The 20048-nt window shown below is 41.7% G+C and overlaps 1 protein-coding gene across 3 annotated transcripts in view; it reads right to left on the reverse strand.

Moving 5' to 3' along the window:
* The window catches only part of wif1 (wnt inhibitory factor 1), a 41210-nt gene that overhangs the window by 12638 nt on the left and 8524 nt on the right, over positions 1-20048 (reverse strand). The window contains exons 1-6 of one of the 3 annotated variants that reach the window (XM_060903266.1): positions 13813-14052; positions 13471-13613; positions 7384-7492; positions 7133-7273; positions 2312-2407; positions 502-597 (exon numbers count right to left, since the gene is read on the reverse strand). In XM_060903266.1, coding sequence (XP_060759249.1) covers positions 502-597; positions 2312-2407; positions 7133-7273; positions 7384-7492; positions 13471-13613; positions 13813-13954 — 727 coding nt within the window. In that variant the 5' untranslated portion in view covers positions 13955-14052. Of the gene's footprint in view, positions 1-501; positions 598-2311; positions 2408-7132; positions 7274-7383; positions 7493-13470; positions 13614-13812; positions 14053-20048 lie in introns of those variants that run through there. The other 2 variants (XM_060903267.1, XM_060903268.1) reach the window with 2 other exon arrangements.

Raw genomic sequence — 20048 nt, forward strand, 5'->3', positions numbered from 1 at the left:
ATAAATACGCAGGTGATTATTTTTAAAAATCATTTCTTTCAAAATTCAAAAGTGGCAATGCAAATGTAATAACGGTGTGGCGCAGACTTGTGTCACTGATCTATGCCGATTCACAAAATACTTTGTTTTAAAATAGATGAAATAAATCACAATTCCACTTTACCGTTGAATAGTTGTAAACCCAACTTTGTAGCGTCTTTAGTGCTTTTAAGAACAGCATTTTCTTTCATAATTTGTAATTCTTCCTCATTTACGATGACAAAGCGACTGGCCGCCATTTTGCCGAGTCGCTCGAGGTGATTATTGAGAAATAGTCCGAATTTTTCAATCAGAGCACAATTTTCTATAATCACCTGCATATTTATTATACAGGTATATATATATATATATATATATATATATATATATATATATATATATATATATATACACACACACACACGTACAGAGAGAGAGAGAGAGAGAGAGAGAGAGAGAGTTTAGGGTGATATTGTCTCGTACCTTTCTCACAGCTGGCTCCATAGTAGCCAGGAGGACAAATACACACTCCTAGACTCATACACATGCCCCCATTCAGGCATCTTGATGAACATAATGCTGGGAGATGGACACAAGTAGATATCACTGTGATGTATTTTACATTTACCCCAAATGCATAGCACTTCATAACATGGAAAAAGTATTCCTTGTAGGTTCTTTGGATGATTGACGGTTTATGTTTTGTTTGTTAGTTGTAAATCAGTTACATACTTAATAAGATTTTTAACATTAAAAAATTTGTCACTCAGTTACTCAAGTATTTCCTAAGGCTGTAGCATCTTGACTGCTCTGATCTCTGTAATTACCATTCATCCTCCTACATGCTAAAAACTAACATAAACAAGCATATCCAATGCTGTAACTAAATCGAAGGCACAGACCCCTTGGCTATGCTTCATGGACTATATACGTTTTCATTCATTTATTGTCTATAGTGCTGATCTATTGCGGGTTGTGGGTGAGCTGGAGCCAATACCAGCTGACATTGGGCAAGAGGCGGAATACACCCTGCACAGGTCGCCAATCTATCGTGGGGCTAAAGGCCTCTGCATGCTCTTGCGACAAGGCTTTCGCAGATAGCTTTTCGCAGACAGTTGTAATTTATCGTTGAGCGGGGAGTAATAGGCGTGCGCAATGTTATTCACTGCTACAACGCAAGGGGGCGCGAAGTCGCGAAATCGCTAGGAGTAGTTGGTAGGTGTGGTTAGTGGAGTGTTTATCCTCCGGTTACTTATAATGACTAGAACTGGAGTCGTATAGATGTACGTACTTCTTCACTTCCTCGATCAACCGCTCTTCGTGCTGCTCCATCTTCGCTCGTGTTTTTAAAAATGGCGGTCGTGAAAACAAACCAAACCGGGAAAGTAGGGAAGCGGAAGTGTGTGTACAGCGGATGTAGAGTGGACCAATCAGAGCCCTCTTGTCTGCGACGCTGTCTGCGAGGCTTCTGCGGTGGTCACAATTTTTGGGAGGTGCGCGCAGAGCGTCTGCGAAGGTGGGGGGGCTATGCAGACACTGTCTGCGACGCTATCTGCGAGGACTGGGTTGTCAGCATAAATTGGCCTTAACACAGAGAGACAAAGAGCCATTCACTCTCACGTTCACACCTATGGGCAATTTAGACCAGCCAGTTGACCTAATCTGCAAGTTTTTGGACTGTGGGAGGAAACCACAGCACCAGGAAGGAGGAAACCCACACAGACAAAGGGAGAACATGTAAACTTCACACAAAAAGGCCCTCTTCGACCAGCAGGTTTAAACCCAGAACGTGCTTGTTGTGAGGTGACGGTGCGAAACACTGCATGACCACACCACACCACACCACACCACACTTCTGCCAGTGTCTATACATATTTTACTTTATGGATTTCAATGTAGTATAGTGGCTGCTGAAATTAAGCAGCAGCTTTAAAGCAAGTGAAAATAGTTTTAAGTCTTTTATGAAACGCTTCCCCCTAATATTCGATCCAATCCAACATACCACAGGTCACTGGTCTGAAAAAGTCTAACGAAGGTGAGTTTGAGGTGTTTCAAAGGAAAAACTCTTTCTCTGAAGCTGCAAACTAATGAAAACCACATGGTATTGCCACCCAATCTGCTGTGTAGTTATTATATGGAAAACATCTGAATATTTATGTGCATTTTTTTTTTTTGGCGTGCTTTGTATTCTGCATAAGATGTTTGGAGTTTGGTGTATGTTGGCCAGATGCAATACAAATCTATCTGTATTTATATATACTTTATTTAATCGATATTAATTGCAGGATTTTACCTTTTTCACAATATGCGCCATAGAAACCGTCTTGACACTCGCAGACATGCCTCTCACTGCAGTAGCCTCCATTCCTACAGCCTCCAGGACACTTTGCTTCAGACGCAGAGAGAGAAGAAGAATGAAATGGTGAGGGCTCTTCACTCTCTGAGTTTTCTAATCACTTTAAGGGTCCTACATGGACAACTGAATTCACTCACACACGCCTTCAAAGGAAGCAAACATCAGAGCTCGAAAAGAAAGCATGAACTGCAGAGGCTTTGAGGTAAAACCATAATGTCAGCAAGTCTGTCACATATGCCATTTCAGATCTAGCAATTTAAATCTGGACTGCTGTGGTCTAGCACAGATCGTGTCCTAATTCCGCACAATGTTTTTGAAAGCCATGTATTCCAGTCACATTAAAGGCTCATTTCATGGAAACGAGTTGAGCTTCCAGACGTGTTTGAAAAACAATTTCCTCTCTTTCTACAAGCGGTAGCAGTGTCTGGAATATTTGCAACAGCTGACCGGCTGCCCTAAGGGGAACCTGGCACCAACTTTCATTCCTCTGTTACAGAAATAAAACACATATGGAATATTTGTCTCATATGGCCAAGCCTGCAGCCACAGTCACGACATAATCCCAGCTCACAATGATGGCGGTGTACTTTCCTGTGTTTTGATCATTAGGCCACCTTCAGCTGTCACTGGTGAACGTGCTGCTTCCTCCCCACAGAGAGACCTCAGCCAGATGGACCATTTGATCTGTGGAGTGTGTGTGGAGGAGGGTGTGTAAGGAATGCAGCACTAGGTGTGTGTGCTGGGGGGGGGTCATAGGCTGCAGCTGGCAGATTTCACATGACATCATGGGTCAGCCACGGCCTTTGTGTGTGAAAAACAGTGGGACCCGTATCACATCTCTCCTTCTCTTTTTCATCAATTCTTAAACACACTGGGCATCAGACACATGTTTCAGTCAGTGTGTGCAACAAGATCATTCTTCAAATACATGCACTTTCTTTCTATTAATGCAAACCACTGTTGTGTTGGGCTTAAATTAGCTGCATTTCGACAACGAAAGATCCACTGACTGTTTATACATGGGTTTGACCACAAACCACAACATTAGTTGTCCATCATCAGACAGAGAGCAAAGGCTGTGCCTTGGTGCCCAAAGCCATTGAACTTACCCGGCTTTGCATTTTCTCCAGATAGCTGAGTTCTCACACAAAGAAAAACATGCAGAGCTAATCATAAAGTCATTTGGTGCACCATTTCAAAGAACTTTGTCCAGGAAATAATGAGATCTTCTCTAAAACATGCTTATTCCTATAAACAGGAATAAAACAAACCAGGATGCACTGTTACAAAAAATAATCAACAGCCCTTTTTACACAGATATTCAGTATTATTCTATCCACATTCACTGGATATGAGCAATCGCGCGCTCTGATTGGCTACTCTACTACTAGAATATCAGCTCGTATACTGTGAATAGAGAAAAACAAAATGGCGGAGCGTTTTGCTGAACCAACCGAGGATGAAATAAAAACTCTACTCGAAAACAAAACCCCAAAAATTATCAAGTATTTAAAAGAAACAAAACAGCTAAAAGAATACAGTTTTTTGTTTGCTTTTTCCCCAGTATCTCCTGTTCCACACTCCAACCCAGTTGGTGGCAGTAGTGCACTTTTAAGTTGGTTTGCCAACCACCAAAAAACCCTAAAGAAGAAGAAGAACCCCCCCCCAAAAAAAAGCAACAAAATATGGAATAAAAGTATTTGATGGCCAGAATGTATCTTTTTTTATTGTTCAAGAATTATTATCATCACATTTTTCACAAATTGCTCCTGTCATTTCGCCAGTTTGTTTATATTCCAAGCAGAAATTATTTTGTTGGACGTTTTGTATAAAGTTTTTATTTATCGAATTTGCAAAAAATAAAAATAAAAATGCTCTGTTTCTCAAAATCCAGGGAATGTGGATAGAATAAAACAGTAATTCCACTCAATCTCGTCGTACATAGCTTATAGCCGACTCTGCGCTATGTGCCTCATCGGCTATCAGCTCATGTACGACTCAGTTTCGTTGAATAACTGTTAAATATTGGTATAAAGAAGGTATCTCAATATTCTGACTTTAGTGTGACTTACACTGAACCAAATAAAGCTGGCATGAAGCCGTGTCAGTGTGTGTTTTTACATTGTGAGCCAGCGTTCTGCAAACAGAGGTGTGACGTGTCACAAAGGAGTGTCAGCGTCTAGGGTGATGTATCTCCGTGTTGTATATATGACAGAGCATACCCCGAGCATACCGGCGCTGCTTTAAAAACAATGGCAGGTGAACTGAGTGTTGGCATGCTCTTGTTAGCAGTGTACATTTATACCACTCTTCTACCAGTAACACAAGCCAAGTTGCTAAGCATCATATGGAACATGTAATCACTTCTATTAAATAATTCATGTTTAAGGAAAATAACAGCTTTAAGATATATATATATATAAAACATGTTTTTGTCCTTTAACCGAGCCGGCTTTTTTGGGGGAAAAAGTAAGTCTGTCAGAGAAAACTGCGCTTGCAAATGGAGAGGAGAGAGAGAAACCGATCAGAGGCAGAAAGGCACTCGGACCTTAGACGCCATATATGGAGATGTTTGAATGTGCGCTGGTTTCAGAAAGGAGAATGTCAAAAACAGCACACCCCGTCCCACCTTTTCACAGACGTTGATTCCGGCTCTATTACGACCAATCGTTCCGGCTCAGAGGTGGAACAGCACATATACAGAATGCGAGGTGGAATAAAGGCGTAAGATTTCCGTCTTGAACAGCCTGAGTAAAAGGGGCTAATGACTACCAACACAAAGGTTATTATTTTCCAATAACTACACATTCTAAAGTGTTTTATTCCTTTTATGCCGCAGCAATTTGCCAATTGCTTTCAATTTTTTATTTATCAGTCAAAAACATGCCATACATTATAATCAGTTATAGTTATATAGTTATATATTTAACACTTATTCCATGAAATTGAGTCGTACATGAGCCAATAGCCGACGAGGCGCATAGCACTGATTTGCTATAAGCCATGTGCAATAAGATTGAGTGGAATAACTGTTTGATTATATCCACATTTACTAGATTTTGAGAAACAGAGCATTTTTATTTTTATTTTTAGCAAATTCGGTAAATAAAAACTTGACACAAAATGCCCAACAAAATAATTCCTGTTTAACAAACTGGTGAAATGACAGTAGTAATTTGTGAAAAATGCTATAATAATAATAATTCATAAAACATGAAAAAAGAAACATTCTTTCCATCAAATACTTTTATTCCATATTTCGTTGCTTTTTTTGTATTTTTTGGGGGTTTTGCTTTTGAGTAGAGTTTTTATTTCATCCTCGGTTGGTTCAGCAAAACGCTCTGCCATTTTGTTTTTCGCTACTCACGGTAATATGCGCTGATATCCTAGTAGTAGAGTAGCCAATCAGAGCAAGCGATTGCTCATATCCAGTGAACATGGATAGAATAAAGTATAATATAGTAGTAATATAGCAGTAATTAATATAGTTAGTCCACAAAAAAAGTTTAATTTCTGTAATTCATTACATTATAGGAGCTATAAACGGTCATTCCCTCATCATCCTCTCTTTTTCTCTCTCTTGAAGTTAATAATACAAAAAAAACAAAAGCTTGTCATATTACAGCAAAACCACAAAAAAGTCCTTTGTCCTGAAGACTTTCCCATTGCAGAAAACAGCCTTACCGCTGATTGTTACAAAGTGCTGACAGTGGAGACTCCTCATCTCATCATCTCATTATCTCTAGCCGCTTTATCCTGTTCTACAGGGTCGCAGGCAAGCTGGAGCCTGTCCCAGCTGACTACGGGCGAAAGGCAGGGTACACCCTGGATAAGTCGCCAGATCAAATGGAGACTCCTTCCTTAAATATTAAATAAATTTCTCCTTCCAGAACACTTCACCATGTTAACAATTAATAACATTTCAACGTGTTAATTTTTCAGCTTGGATTATTTGGAACGCCTGCTGTACAAGTTCCTCTGAATTAGGTGTGACTATAGAAACAATAACACTTCATAGAGACTGTGACTAAAGTTGCAGTAATTTGCGCTAGCTGACCTTTGTCAATTGAAGGTCAAGGTGAAGGTCATTTTGCTGAACAAAATAAAAAAAAACTGATTGAAAAAATCATGAAAATTGACAGAGCTATAAGTGACTGAAAAAAAGCCTGTTTTTCATGGATCATTCTGGTTCGGTGATCCGGATCAGCACCAAAAGTCGTCGAAACGTAATTCAGCCGAGAGGTATTCTTCACATGAAATTTGGTGATGACTGGTTGAAAACTGAGGAAGAAATAGCATCCGAAAAAACATTACAATAATAATAATAATAAGAAGAAGAAAGTAGAAAGATCCTGAGTGAGAATTTGCGCCAGTGCTGCTCATGCAAATTAATTAGAAAAACTGCAGTACTATAAAAGGAGTGGATTAAAAAACAGCCTTGCTATAATAGAACATGAATCAACAAATCAGGGCTGGGTTTCCCAAAAGTCTCTTAATGCTAAGAGCATCTTAACTAGGAGAGAGAGAGAGCGTTCATTGTGCTGCTCGCTGCAGCATTTAACGATGATCTTTATGCTACGATGCTTTTGGGAAACTCAGGCCAGACCAGTCAGATCTGAGAACTCTATAGCGCTGTAGTATGAGAACCTTTATATCAGCAGTATTTACTTGTATATCCAAAAGAAAATGTGTCTTGACTTCTTTCCTTCTTAAATGGTCTGCAAACAAATCCAAAATGAGAAGTGTGAAGGAGCTAACCTTTTTGACAGGTCTTAAAGAAGATGGCATTGTGTGGGGTCCTGAGGACGATGTTTCCACCCTTGTCCATTACCAGAATGGTGACTTCAAACGCTGCGACTCCATCTTGCTCACCTCGGCATGGGAAGCCCACCTGAACCACTGAGTAAACAAACCCATTCGCTATATTTCATTGTGGACTGTGAAAAAAATCAGAATGTGCTCCAAGCTAGATAAAGATACAACTATATATTCAGCAAATACTTTCTCACCTGAAGTTTTGTGAGGTATAGAGCCGAGGAGCGGGACGTTGACGATGGGGTCGTCCATGATGTCCTTGTCAAAGGAACGCAGACTCTGGAACTCATAGAAGTAATCCTCCTGCAGTGGAATAAGATATGGGTTTTGCTCTTCCTTTTTTCTTATTAACAAAAGTTTTGAAAGCTGCTGCGGCTGAAGCGTGGGCCTCTGCTATCCTTCTGCTGAAGGAGGGCACTTGGGGCCAGTGAAAGCATGATGAAAAGAGAGGTTACGGATTTGTAAATTTGATTATGCTGTGTAAGTCAGCTCAACAGAAGAGGACATATATCTACAAGGAATGAATGCAGCCTCCTGGTTTGTGTGTATGGATGTGAATTGGTTTATTTGCTCCAAAGGGAATGAGGCTTTCCTTGCTAAAAAAAAAATGTTCTCAAAGCTTTGAAAATTACACACTTTTCAGAGTGGCTGTGATGGCAAGGCAAAAAAAAAAAAGCCACCACACTACACATAATGAAAGCAAAGGTGACCTTTTTTTTCTGTCTCCCTCTTTTTATTTTTTCCTTCTTCTTCCTATCCAATTTAGATTTCTGGAGCACAGTGGTGTTTGATGAAGAGAAAATACACAGGCTGTGTGGAGAGCTTCGCTAATCCTTCTGCTGAATGCTAATAACCAACACAGATAACTCTCACCGCCAGCCTTTTATGCCCGAGGTCTTTGTTCCAAAGCCTAAGCGGTGGGCTTTGAAGTATGGACTAACGGAGCCAAGGAAAGAGAGAACCCTTTCTCTTTTACTCTCGTTCTGTACACTTCTCGCTCCCTCTTTAACCCCACTTCTCTCTTTCTCATTGAGTCAACATGCCATTTGTGGATTATGATCTCAATGTCCACGGGCATGTCATTTGTTAGATCCTGCCGGCTTTAACAAATCAGCTGGGGGGGAGAACCCTGATCCAACACATGATTTTTTTTCATTATGGTTCATCCTCTGATCATTTAGCAAGGTGGATTTTCCTTCCAGTTTACATTTCTTTTATCTAGAAACCGGATTTGAATCATCTGGTCCTCAAACTGAGAAAAAAAGGAAATCCATTCATTCATCTTCAATAACCACTTTACAACATTGATCCAAAGCCTATCCTGGGCACACTGAGTGCAAGGCAGGAACACACGCTAAATGAGATGCCAGTCCATCACAGGGCACCATGCACATACTGTACACTCATTCACATCTAGGGGAAACCCACTTTATTTGAGAAATGAGAAGGAAACCTTGAGAAAACCCATATGGACACAAGGAGAACAGGTGAAACTCCACACAAGCTCAGGTTCGAACCAGGATCCCTGGTGCTCTGTGGTGCGTTCATGGGTTACCTGAAATATTCCAGTTAAAAGTGCTATTCTACTGTCAATCTAATTTGTTTAAGGTTAACTTCCCTCTACTTCCGCTTAATTATTAACAAACCCAGTACATTTTCAAAGGGGCCACTTCTGTAACAAAACTGTCGAGTGCTCCTCGAGTGGCTATCTCAGATGTATGAATTAGCATGTGATCGTGTAGCATTGGCACGCACTGAATGAGCACACTACAGAAACTTCAACATGGATGCTTCAACGTGGAAATCTTGTTCTGTTGTTTGTAATTGGTTCCACCAGGACTAAGATCCTAAATGTGGTCCTGTATGTCTGGGATCTATCACAGGTTTCAGCATTTTAACATTACAAGCAGATCAACGTTCAGTGTGATGCTTGTTGTGATGCATCCTTGCCCAGTGATATTGTTACTGAAATTGGTACTTTTGGTTATTTCCTTGCTGAAATACATTTAAATCTGGCAAAGTCAAATCAGGGAAATCACCAGAGTAAGGAGTCTCAAGTTCTGAATTGCATGAAAGGGAAATGTGACACGTGACATGATCATCCATTTCACCACTTATATTGTAAATCCAGTAACCAACAACAAAGAGGATCAACAGCACAAAAACAGATTCTGAATGGACCTCTGAGGCTAAAAGTAGTGATGATACAGCAGTTGGATTTTGGATGACTGATGGGAAGGTCATGGTGGTGGTGGTGATGGTGGTGAATTTGAACCTTGGTACCACCAAACTGCCAGATCTCCAGAAGCTTGCCATTATATGCATTTTTTAAATGGAAAAAAGTAAATGTGAAAGGAAAGAGAGACCCAGGCATGAGTGTACTGATGATGGTCTGAATGTTTGGGCCATGTGCCTGCAGGGGAGGGATAAAGCAGGCACGAGCTTTGATCCCAGATTCAGCAGCTTCAATGCACTGAGACCTTAAACACCGAGAGATTAAAAAATGACAGTAAAAAGAAAGAAAAACTGCATTAAAAAACTCTGCTCTTTAACAATAGATGGGTCAAGTTTCAACCAATTAGAAGAGAAGACAGTGTAGTTATAGACAGTGTAGCTTAATTTCTTACGCATTGAAAGTTTTTTTTTCTCTACTCCATTATTTATTTCAGTGATTTTTTAAGGGATGCTAAAACTACAGAGCATCTCAAGTCCCAAAAGGTATTTTTTTAAATCTTGTATGCACATGCTATTTATGTAAAATAATAAATAACATGTTTCCACAAGACAAATCACTGGTACACCCAAAATCATCATCTTCTTCTTCTTTTGGCTGCTCCCGATTAGGGGTCGCCACAGCAGATCTTTCATCTCCATTGCTCCCTCTCTTCCATATCCTTCTCTACCACACCTGACACTTTCATGTCCTCTCTCACCACATCCATGTATCTCCTCTTTGGCCTTCCTCGTTTTCGTGTGCCTGGCAGCTCCATCCTCAACATTCTCCTTCCAACATGCTCTGCATCTCTTCTCAGGATGTGCCTATACAGTACCATCTCAGTCTCATCTCTCTTAGCTTAATTCCCAAGCTCTCCACATGTGCTCGTTCCTTATCCTGTCCAACCTCATCACTCCCATCGCAAACCTTAACATCCTCAACTCCGCCACCTCCAACTTTGCCTCCTGTCTCTTCGTTAAGGGTACGGTCTCCAATCCATACATCACAGCTGGTCTCTTATACATCTTACCTTTCACTTTTGCTGGGACTGTCCTATCACAAATGACTCCTGAAATCCTTCTCCAACTGCTCTATCCTTCCTGCACTCTCTTTCTCACCTCACTATCACAACCCCTATTTTCCTGCACAATTGACCCCAGGTACTTGAATTCACCAACTTTCTTTACGTCTACTCCTTGCATCTTCACTACCCTCTCAGTTGGTACACCCAAGATGGAAATCTTGTTCTGTTGTTTGTAATTGGTTCCACCAGGACTAAGATCCTAAATGTGGTCCTGTATGTCTGGGCTCTATCACACGTTTCAGCATTTTAACATTACAAGCAAATTCAGTGTGATGCTTGTTGTGATACATCCTTTCCCAGTGATATTCGTACTGAAATTGGTACTTTTGGTTATTTCCTTGCTGAAATACATTTAAATCTGGCAAAGTCAAATCAGGGAAATCACCAGAGTAAGAAGTCTCAAGTTCTTGAAAGGGAAATGTGACACGTGACATGATCATCCATTGCATCTTCACTACACTCTCAGGTGAAGAAGAAAAAGAAGAAGAAGACTGTGGGTGGTAAAAGAGAGCAACTGGACTTGCTTGAAGATTCTTGAAGACGTTTCACCTCTCATCCGAAAGGCTTCTTCAGTTCTGTCTGACAGAACTGTTTAGTCAGACAGAACTGAAGAAGCCTTTTGGATGAGAGGTGAAACGTCTTCAAGAATCTTCAAGCAAGTTGCTCTCTTTTACCACCCACAGTTTACTATGACCTGGATGACTGAGAATCTTCACAGACAAGAAGAAGAAGAAACCTTTATTTGTCACATGCACACTTCAAGCACAGTGAAATTCATCCTCTGCATTTAACCTATCTGAAGCAGTGAACACACGCGCACACACACCCAGAGCAGCGGGCAGCCACACTACAGCGCCCGGGGAGCAGTCAGGGGTTCGGTACCTTGCTCAAGGGCACCTCAGCCCAAGGCCGCCCCACATCAACCTAACTGCATGTCTTTGGATTGTGGGGTAAACCAGAGCACCTGGAGAAAACCCACGCAGACACGGAGAGAACATGCAAACTCCACACAGAAAGGCCTTCGCCGGCTGCTGGGTTCGAACCCGGAACCTTCTTGCTGTGAGGCGACCGTGCTAACCACTACATGATACACCCAAGATAAAAAATTATTATTATTATTTTTTAAATCGGGCGGCACGGTGGTGTAGTGGTTAGCGCTGTCGCCTCACAGCAAGAAGGTCCTGGGTTCGAGCCCCGGGGCTGGCGAGGGCCTTTCTGTGCGGAGTTTGCATGTTGTCCGCGTGGGTTTCCTCCGGGTGCTCTGGTTTCCCCCACAATCCAAAGACATGCAGGTTAGGCTAACTGGTGACTCTAAATTGAGCATAGGTGTGAATGGTTGTCTGTGTCTATGTGTCAGCCCTGTGATGACCTGGCGACTTGTCCAGAGTGTACCCCGCCTTTCGCCCGTAGTCAGCTGGGATAGGCTCCAGCTTGCCTGCGACCCTGTAGAACAGGATAAAGTGGCTACACTGTAAAAAATAGAATTACGCTTTGTTCAAGTAATTCCATATTCACAATTGAATGGACAAGAAAATATGAATAATTATTAACAAACAGAAAAATCCACATCAAACTGATAGGGTGCACCTCAATGATGTGTAAATATACAATAGTGAATAATCTGAATTGAAAATACATAATTGCCACAGGTGTTTATTCAGCACATGCTCTTAATGACCAAGACACGGGGTTTCCTCTTCCAAATGCAAGGGCTGGGCAATGTGGTTCTCTCTCCGGTTGAAGTTCATGGTTCAGGTGGATAAGGTGCCATACCATAAATCCGGGGACCTGGGTTCGATTCCGACCCAAGGTCATGTCCTGATCCCTCCCCGTCTCTCTCTCTCCCGCTCATTTCCTGTCTCTACACTGTCCTATCCAAATAAAGGTGAAAAAAGCCCCCAAAAAACCTTGTGATAACCTCAATTGCCTTTTTGTACTACTGTGAATGCCACTGTTCAGCAAAAAGAGAAATCTATGTTGGCAGAATGAGGAATTGAAAATTGAGTTAATTAAGAATTCTTAATAAAGATAACAGTGTTATCATAGTTTGGATTATCATGCACTGTAAAAAATGTCCGTAGAATTAACAGTGAATTTATGTAAAATCATGACATAAAAAAACTATAAATACAAAAACAATGAAGCAGTGTGTAATTTACATCAATATACTGTAAAACTCCTAACCAAATGCCACTGTTAATTTAACGGTAAGAATATGTTGAATTGATCATATTTTTTTGTATAATTTACAAATTGTTGTAGTTTAAACACAGACAAACTGTAAGACTAAAACAGAATGTGATGGTTAAAATTACATCATTGCCCTGTTAAAAAAACAAAAACATGCCCACCATTGTGGCTCAGTCAACTAAGGCGTCATACAATGAATCTGGGGACCTGGGTTCAATTCCGACCTGAGGTCATTTCTCGATCCCTCCCCCTCTCTCTTTCCAGCTCATTTCCTGTCTCTGCACTGTCCTATCCAATAAAGGTGAAAAAAGCCCAAAAAAATTCTAAAAAAATGTATCTGTCTAGTAGATCATTGCTTGTAACCATCATTTTGAATCATTGTTTATTGTACAATGAATATCCGTAAAATTAACAGTTATGTACTGATTATTGTACATTGAATACCTGTAAAATTGAACATTTTCAAACTGTTGTTTTTACAAGTGTTGATATACCTTACCGTAAAGCCATATACACTGTCACTGTATTTTTTACGGTGAAAAAATGGCAACCACAGCTGCCAGTTTTTCACTGTAAATTTGACAAGATTTTTTTTTACAGTGTGGGCACATCGTTGGCAAAACATAAAATTCTTAATGCAGACGGTTGCCTTGAAATTTCAAGTATTCTCAACTATTCTTTTTTTTACAGTGTAGAGATAATGAGATGAGATGAGATTTTTTAAATCACCTCCATATAAAACAAGTTGTTCAGTCTATATCCAGACTAAACCTGGACTGCTGGATTGTTTACCTGATCATCAGTCACTTGCCAGGTGAAGTTCACGTGGTGGATCTGAACAGGGATAGCCGGCATCCTCTGCTGTGCTTTCCTGAAGTCGTGGGTGAACGGAGCCATTTTACCCTCAGACACAATTAAAATATCCTCCTCGAAACCTGATCAAACCAAACAATTAAGCATGCAAACTCTGTTTAAACTGAAATAATGACTTACAGACAGACATGAGATCAGAACTGACTACTGAAAGATTATTCAAATAAAAGTGCAGATCAGATTCTCTAGAGAGTAATTGTCGCAATTCTGGCACTATGATTTTTTTTTAATTATTATTATGATGATGATTATTATTATTACCTAATAATATCCTTGCTTGCCTGGCATCAATCCACATGTACAGACTTCTCTGCTCGGGGGCAGCTCCGACTAACAAACTCCTCAAAATTAGAATAAAGTAGATCTTAAAACACAGCTGAAACATGAGAGTCGTTAAAGCCATTGCGCACAATACTCCGGCTCGCACCCTGTGCACTGCGCTGTTTAATATGATTAATCTCCTTTAGCTTTAAATCCTAAGCATTAGATGGACCGTCACTGCGTGCGCGGTTTAGGGAATGAAATGTCCGCGCGCTTCGCAAGTCTCGGGTTTTAAACCCATCACCATCTGTAATGACCGGCTCTGACCACTCGGTGGCGCCCAGTGACACTCTACTGAAACCGAACAAAACAGATACAGTGTCTTCAAATAAAAGGGATTTTTTTTTGTGTGTGTGTGTGTGTGTGTGTGTGTGTTTTATCATTTTATTTTCACACCCAAAATCTAATCCCATAATCACTACCTTGTCAGATTTGTGTTTTTTATGACAAAATAAACGAAACAGGGCGGCACGGTGGTGTAGTGGTTAGCGCTGTCGCCTCACAGCAAGAAGGTCCGGGTTCGAGCCCCGGGGCCGGCGAGGGCCTTTCTGTGTGGAGTTTGCATGTTCTCCCCGTGTCCGCGTGGGTTTCCTCCGGGTGCTCCGGTTTCCCCCACAGTCCAAAGACATGCAGGTTAGGTTAACTGGTGACTCTAAATTGACCGTAGGTGTGAATGTGAGTGTGAATGGTTGTCTGTGTCTATGTGTCAGCCCTGTGATGACCTGGCGACTTGTCCAGGGTGTACCCCGCCTTTCGCCTGTAGTCAGCTGGGATAGGCTCCAGCTTGCCTGCGACCCTGTAGAACAGGATAAAGCGGCTAGAGATAATGAGATGAGAATGAGATAAATGAAACACCTACAAACTTTTCAAAATAAGATGAGCAGAGAGGATGATCTGTAGAGATTTGTACATTTCACAGGAACACCACAGCACTGAGGTGTGCAGTTGGAACGACTGAACTGTTTGGAGAGATGGTCACACACTGATTGGCAGCCTGAGTACATTATGTAACACAAAATAATTACCATTGCTAGTTTTAGGGAGGGGTGGCATGGTGGTGTAGTGGTTAGCACTGTCACCTCACAGCAAGAAGGTCCAGGTTCGAGCCCCGTGGCCGGCGAGGGCCTTTCTGTGCGGAGTTTGCATGTTCTCCCCATGTCCGCTTGGGTTTCCTCCGGGTGCTCCGGTTTCCCCCAAAGACATGCAGGTTAGGTTAACTGGTGACTCTAAATTGACCGTAGGTGTGAATGTGAGTGTGAATGGTTGTCTGTGTCTATGTGTCAGCCCTGTGATGACCTGGCGACTTGTCCAGGGTGTACCCCGCCTTTCGCCCGTAGTCAGCTGGGATAGGCTCCAGCTTGCCTGCAACCCTGTAGAACAGGATAAAGCAGCTAGAGATAATGAGATGAGTTTTAGGTAGCTTAGAAACCGGCTCTTCCATTATTGCTGTTTCTTCTGCATTTTCTTGATGTTGTGTTCTAGAAACGGCACACTAAAACTTAGCTTCGAAGCCACAAAATGCAACTTTGATGGAAAAAATATATAATAAATTGCTTACCTTTCTTCACGTCGGAAGAAGAAGGAAAGTTTCGCTTGTTTTGACATGGCGAATTATTAATGCAAGAGGAAATACTCATAATTCGCAACTAAAAAGACTGCAGCTACACTGGCAGCTTGACCATGCTTTCTAGTGCGATCGTGTTGCGCTTGCACAGAACTGTTTCAGTCCTGCGCGCCTTGGCTCGTGCACCTGAAGGCGCGCCTCCGGCTGTGCGCACACCTAACGAGCTCTGTTAACAAAGAACACCTGTCTTTAATCAGCGAACTATGTTTGGGCTATTTAAGGACTGTGCCCATGCAAGGACGATGCAAAGTATTACACCATGTCTAGTGTGCCTTAGAGAGCCTTGTTTCCTGTTCCTGTTGACCTCCTGGTTTTTCGACTCTTGTTTCTCGTCCCTTGATCTTGTATAGTTTTGCCTCCGATATTCTGTCCTCGCCTCGATTGACCTCCTGCCTGTTTCCTCGATTACAATTTTGCCTGCTGTTTCGGACTGTTTGCCTATTGTGTGCGTTTCACGCACTTTATGCTCATATCACACTGTGTATTATTTAACATATCTGCACTTACATCTGCCTCTCCCGCACACACTCTGACAAACTGGGTTTTCGCACCCAAACCACAGGAAGTCAAGGTTATAGAAACCCTAATGAGGCTGATGTGACAATCTAGTTTAAAAAAAATGTTAGAAAAATTACAGTGGGCGCTTTTCTAATATTCTTATGCGGCTACTGAAAAAATGTATGGTCTGACAAGGGGGGGTTCATGGGCACCCCAGGACCCCCCCCAGCTACGCCCCTGTGGAGGGATGCATTGGAACGAAGAGGAATGAAGGTGAGCAGGAGCAAAACAAAATACATGTGCATCAGTGAGAATGGGGACGAGACTGTAGTGAAGGTGCAAGGAGTAGACGTAAAGAAAGTTGATGAATTCAAGTACCTGGGGTCAACTGTGCAGGAAAATAGGGGCTGCGACAGTGAGGTGAGAAAGAGAGTGCAGGCAGGATAGAGCAGTTGGAGAAGGATTTCAGGAGTCATTTGTGATAGGAAAGTCCCAGCAAAAGTGAAAGGTAAGATGTATAAGACAGTAGTGATACCAGCTGTGATGTATGGATTGGAGACCGTACCCTTAACGAAGAGACAGGAGGCAAAGTTGGAGGTGGCGGAGTTGAGGATGTTAAGGTTTGCGATGGGAGTGGCAAGGTTGGACAGGATAAGGAACGAGCACATGTGGAGAGCTTGGGAATTAAGCTAAGAGAGATGAGACTGAGATGGTATGGGCACATCCTGAGAAGAGATGCAGAGCATGTTGGAAGGAGAACGTTGAGGATGGAGCTGCCAGGCACACGAAAACGAGGAAGGCCAAAGAGGAGATACATGGATGTGGTGAGAGAGGACATGAAAGTGTTAGGTGTGGTAGAGAAGGATGCGGAAGACAGGAAGCAATGGAGACGAAAGATCTGCTGTGGCAACCCCTAATCGGGAGCAGCCAAAAGAAGAAGAAGAGAAACCAGGAAAGGGCAGAGAAAATCATTAAGGACTCCTCACACCCTGGTCACAACCTTTTCAACTCCTCCCCTATAGCAGGCACTATAGAGCACTGCGAACCAGAACCACCAGACATACAGTGTCTTGCAAAAATATTCATCCCCCTTGGTGTTTGTCCTGTTTTGTCACATTACAACATGGAATGAAAATGGATTTTTTAGGGGTTAGCACCATTTGATTTACACAATATGCCTCCAACTTTAAAGGTGAAAGTTATTGTGTTATTGTGACACAAACAATAATTAAGATGAGAAAACTGAAATCTAGACTGTGCATAGGTATTCACCCCCTTTCCTATGAAACCCCTAAATGAGAGCTGGTACAATCAATTAACTTCATAAGTCACATAATTAGTTTATTAAGATCCACCTGTGTGCAATCAAAGTGTCACATGATCTGTCACATGATGGCTGCATAAATCAACCTGTTCTAGAAGGACCCTGACTCCCTGACTCTGCAACACTACTAAGCAAGCAACATGAAAACCAAGGAGCACTCCAAACAGGTCAGAGACAAAGTTGTGAACAAGTATGGATCAGGGTTGGGCTATAAAAAAAAAAAAAAAAAAAAAAAAAAAAAAATATATATATATATATATATATATATATATCCCAAACTTCGAATATCCTAGGGAGCACCATTAAATCCATTACAGCAAAACTGAAAGAATATGTCACCACTACAAACATCAAAAGAGAAGGCTGCCCACCAAAACTCACAGACCGGGCAAGGAGGGCATTAATCAGAGATGCAACAAAGACACCAAAGATAACACTGAAGGTGCTGCAAAGATCCACAGCTGAGATAGGACCACTTTAAGCCATTCACTCCACAGAGAGGGGCTTTATGGAAGAGTGGCCAGAAAAAAAAGTCATTGCTTAAGAAAACATATTTGGAGTTTGCCCAGCAGAATGTGTCAGACTCCCCAAACACATGGAAGAAGATCCTCTGGTCAAATTAAACTAAAATTTATCTTTTTGGCCATCATGGAAAATGCCAAGTGTGGTGCAAACCCAACACCCTGAGAACACCATTCCTACAGTGAAGCATGGTGGTGGCAGCATCATGCTGTGGGGATATTTTTCATCTGCAGGGACAAAAAAGCTGGTCAGAACTGAAGGAAAGATGGATGGCACAAAATACAGGGCAATTCTGGAGGAAAACCTGTTTGAGTTAGCCAGAGGTTGGAGACTGGGATGAAGGTTCACGTTCCAGCAGGACAATGACCCTAAACATACTGCTAAAGCTACACTGGAGTGGTTAAAGGAAGCATTTAAATGTCTTGGAATGGCCTAGTCAAAGCCCAGACCTCAATCCAATTGAGAATCTGTGGCATAACTTGAAGATTGCTGTACAACAATGCAATCCATCTAACTTGAGGGAGTTGGAGCAGTTTTGCCTTGAGGAATGGGCAAAAATCCCAATGGCTAGATGTGCTAAGCTAATAGAGATGTCCCCAATTTTCACCTTTAAAGTTGTAGGCATGTTGTGTATATCAAATGGTGCTAACCCCCCAAAAATCCATTTTAATTCCAGCTTGTAATGCGACAAATCAGGACAAACACGAAGGAGGATGAATACTTTTGCAAGACGTTGTAAGAGCAGCTTCTTTCCCCGTGCTATCAATGTCATAAATATCTGACCGAATCCATTCTTGCCATTATACTACTGTATTACTTGTACCTCCTTTATACTCCTGTTTGCACTACCTCACTGCACTCTGTGTACTCTGACTGTCGTGTATATTTTTAGTACAACCCCGATTCCAAAAAAGTTGGGACAAAGTACAAATTGTAAATAAAAACGGAATGCAATGATGTGGAAGTTTCAAAATTCCATATTTTATTCAGAATAGAACATAGATGACATAGCAAATGTTTAAACTGAGAAAATGTATCATTTAAAGAGAAAAATTAGTTGATTTTAAATTTCATGACAACAACACATCTCAAAAAAGTTGGGACAAGGCCATGTTTACCACTGTGAGACATCCCCTTTTCTCTTTACAACAGTCTGTAAACGTCTGGGGACTGAGGAGACAAGTTGCTCAAGTTTAGGGATAGGAATGTTAACCCATTCTTGTCTAATGTAGGATTCTAGTTGCTCAACTGTCTTAGGTCTTTTTTGTCGTATCTTCCGTTTTATGATGCGCTAAATGTTTTCTATGGGTGAAAGATCTGGACTGCAGGCTGGCCAGTTCAGTACCCGGACCCTTCTTCTACACAGCCATGATGCTGTAATTGATGCAGTATGTGTTTTGGCATTGTCATGTTGGAAAATGCAAGGTCTTCCCTGAAAGAGACGTCGTCTGGATGGGAGCATATATTGCTCTAGAACCTTTCAGCATTGATGGTGTCTTTCCAGATGTGTAAGCTGCCCATGCCACACACACTAATGCAATCCCATACCATCAGAGATGCAGGCTTCTGAACTAAGCGCTGATAACAACTTGGGTCGTCCTTCTCCTCTTTAGTCCGAATAACACTGATTTCCATAAAGAACTTCAAATTTTGATTCGTCTGACCACAGAACAGTTTTCTACTTTGCCACAGTCCATTTTAAATGAGCCTTGGCCCAGAGAAGACGTCTGCGCTTCTGGATCATGTTTAGATACGGCTTCTTCTTTGAACTATAGAGTTTTAGCTGGCAACGGCGGATGGCACGGTGAATTGTGTTCACAGATAATGTTCTCTGGAAATATTCCTGAGCCCATTTTGTGATTTCCAATACAGAAGCATGCCTGTATGTGATGCAGTGCCGTCTAAGGGCCCGAAGATCACAGGCACCCAGTATGGTTTTCCGGCCTTGACCCTTATGCACAGAGATTCTTCCAGATTCTCTGAATCTTTTGATGATGATATGCACTGTAGATAATATGTTCAAACTCTTTGCAATTTTACACTGTCGAACTCCTTTCTGATATTGCTCCACTATTTGTCGGCGCAGAATTAGGGGGATTGGTGATCCTCTTCCCATCTTTACTTCTGAGAGCCACTGCCACTCCAAGATGCTCTTTTTATACCCAGTCATGTTAATGACCTATTGCCAATTGACCTAATAAGTTGCAA

The sequence above is a fragment of the Neoarius graeffei genome, chromosome 21 (genome assembly GCF_027579695.1).
Source record: "Neoarius graeffei isolate fNeoGra1 chromosome 21, fNeoGra1.pri, whole genome shotgun sequence".
In the NCBI taxonomy this organism is placed as follows: Eukaryota; Metazoa; Chordata; class Actinopteri; order Siluriformes; family Ariidae; genus Neoarius; species Neoarius graeffei.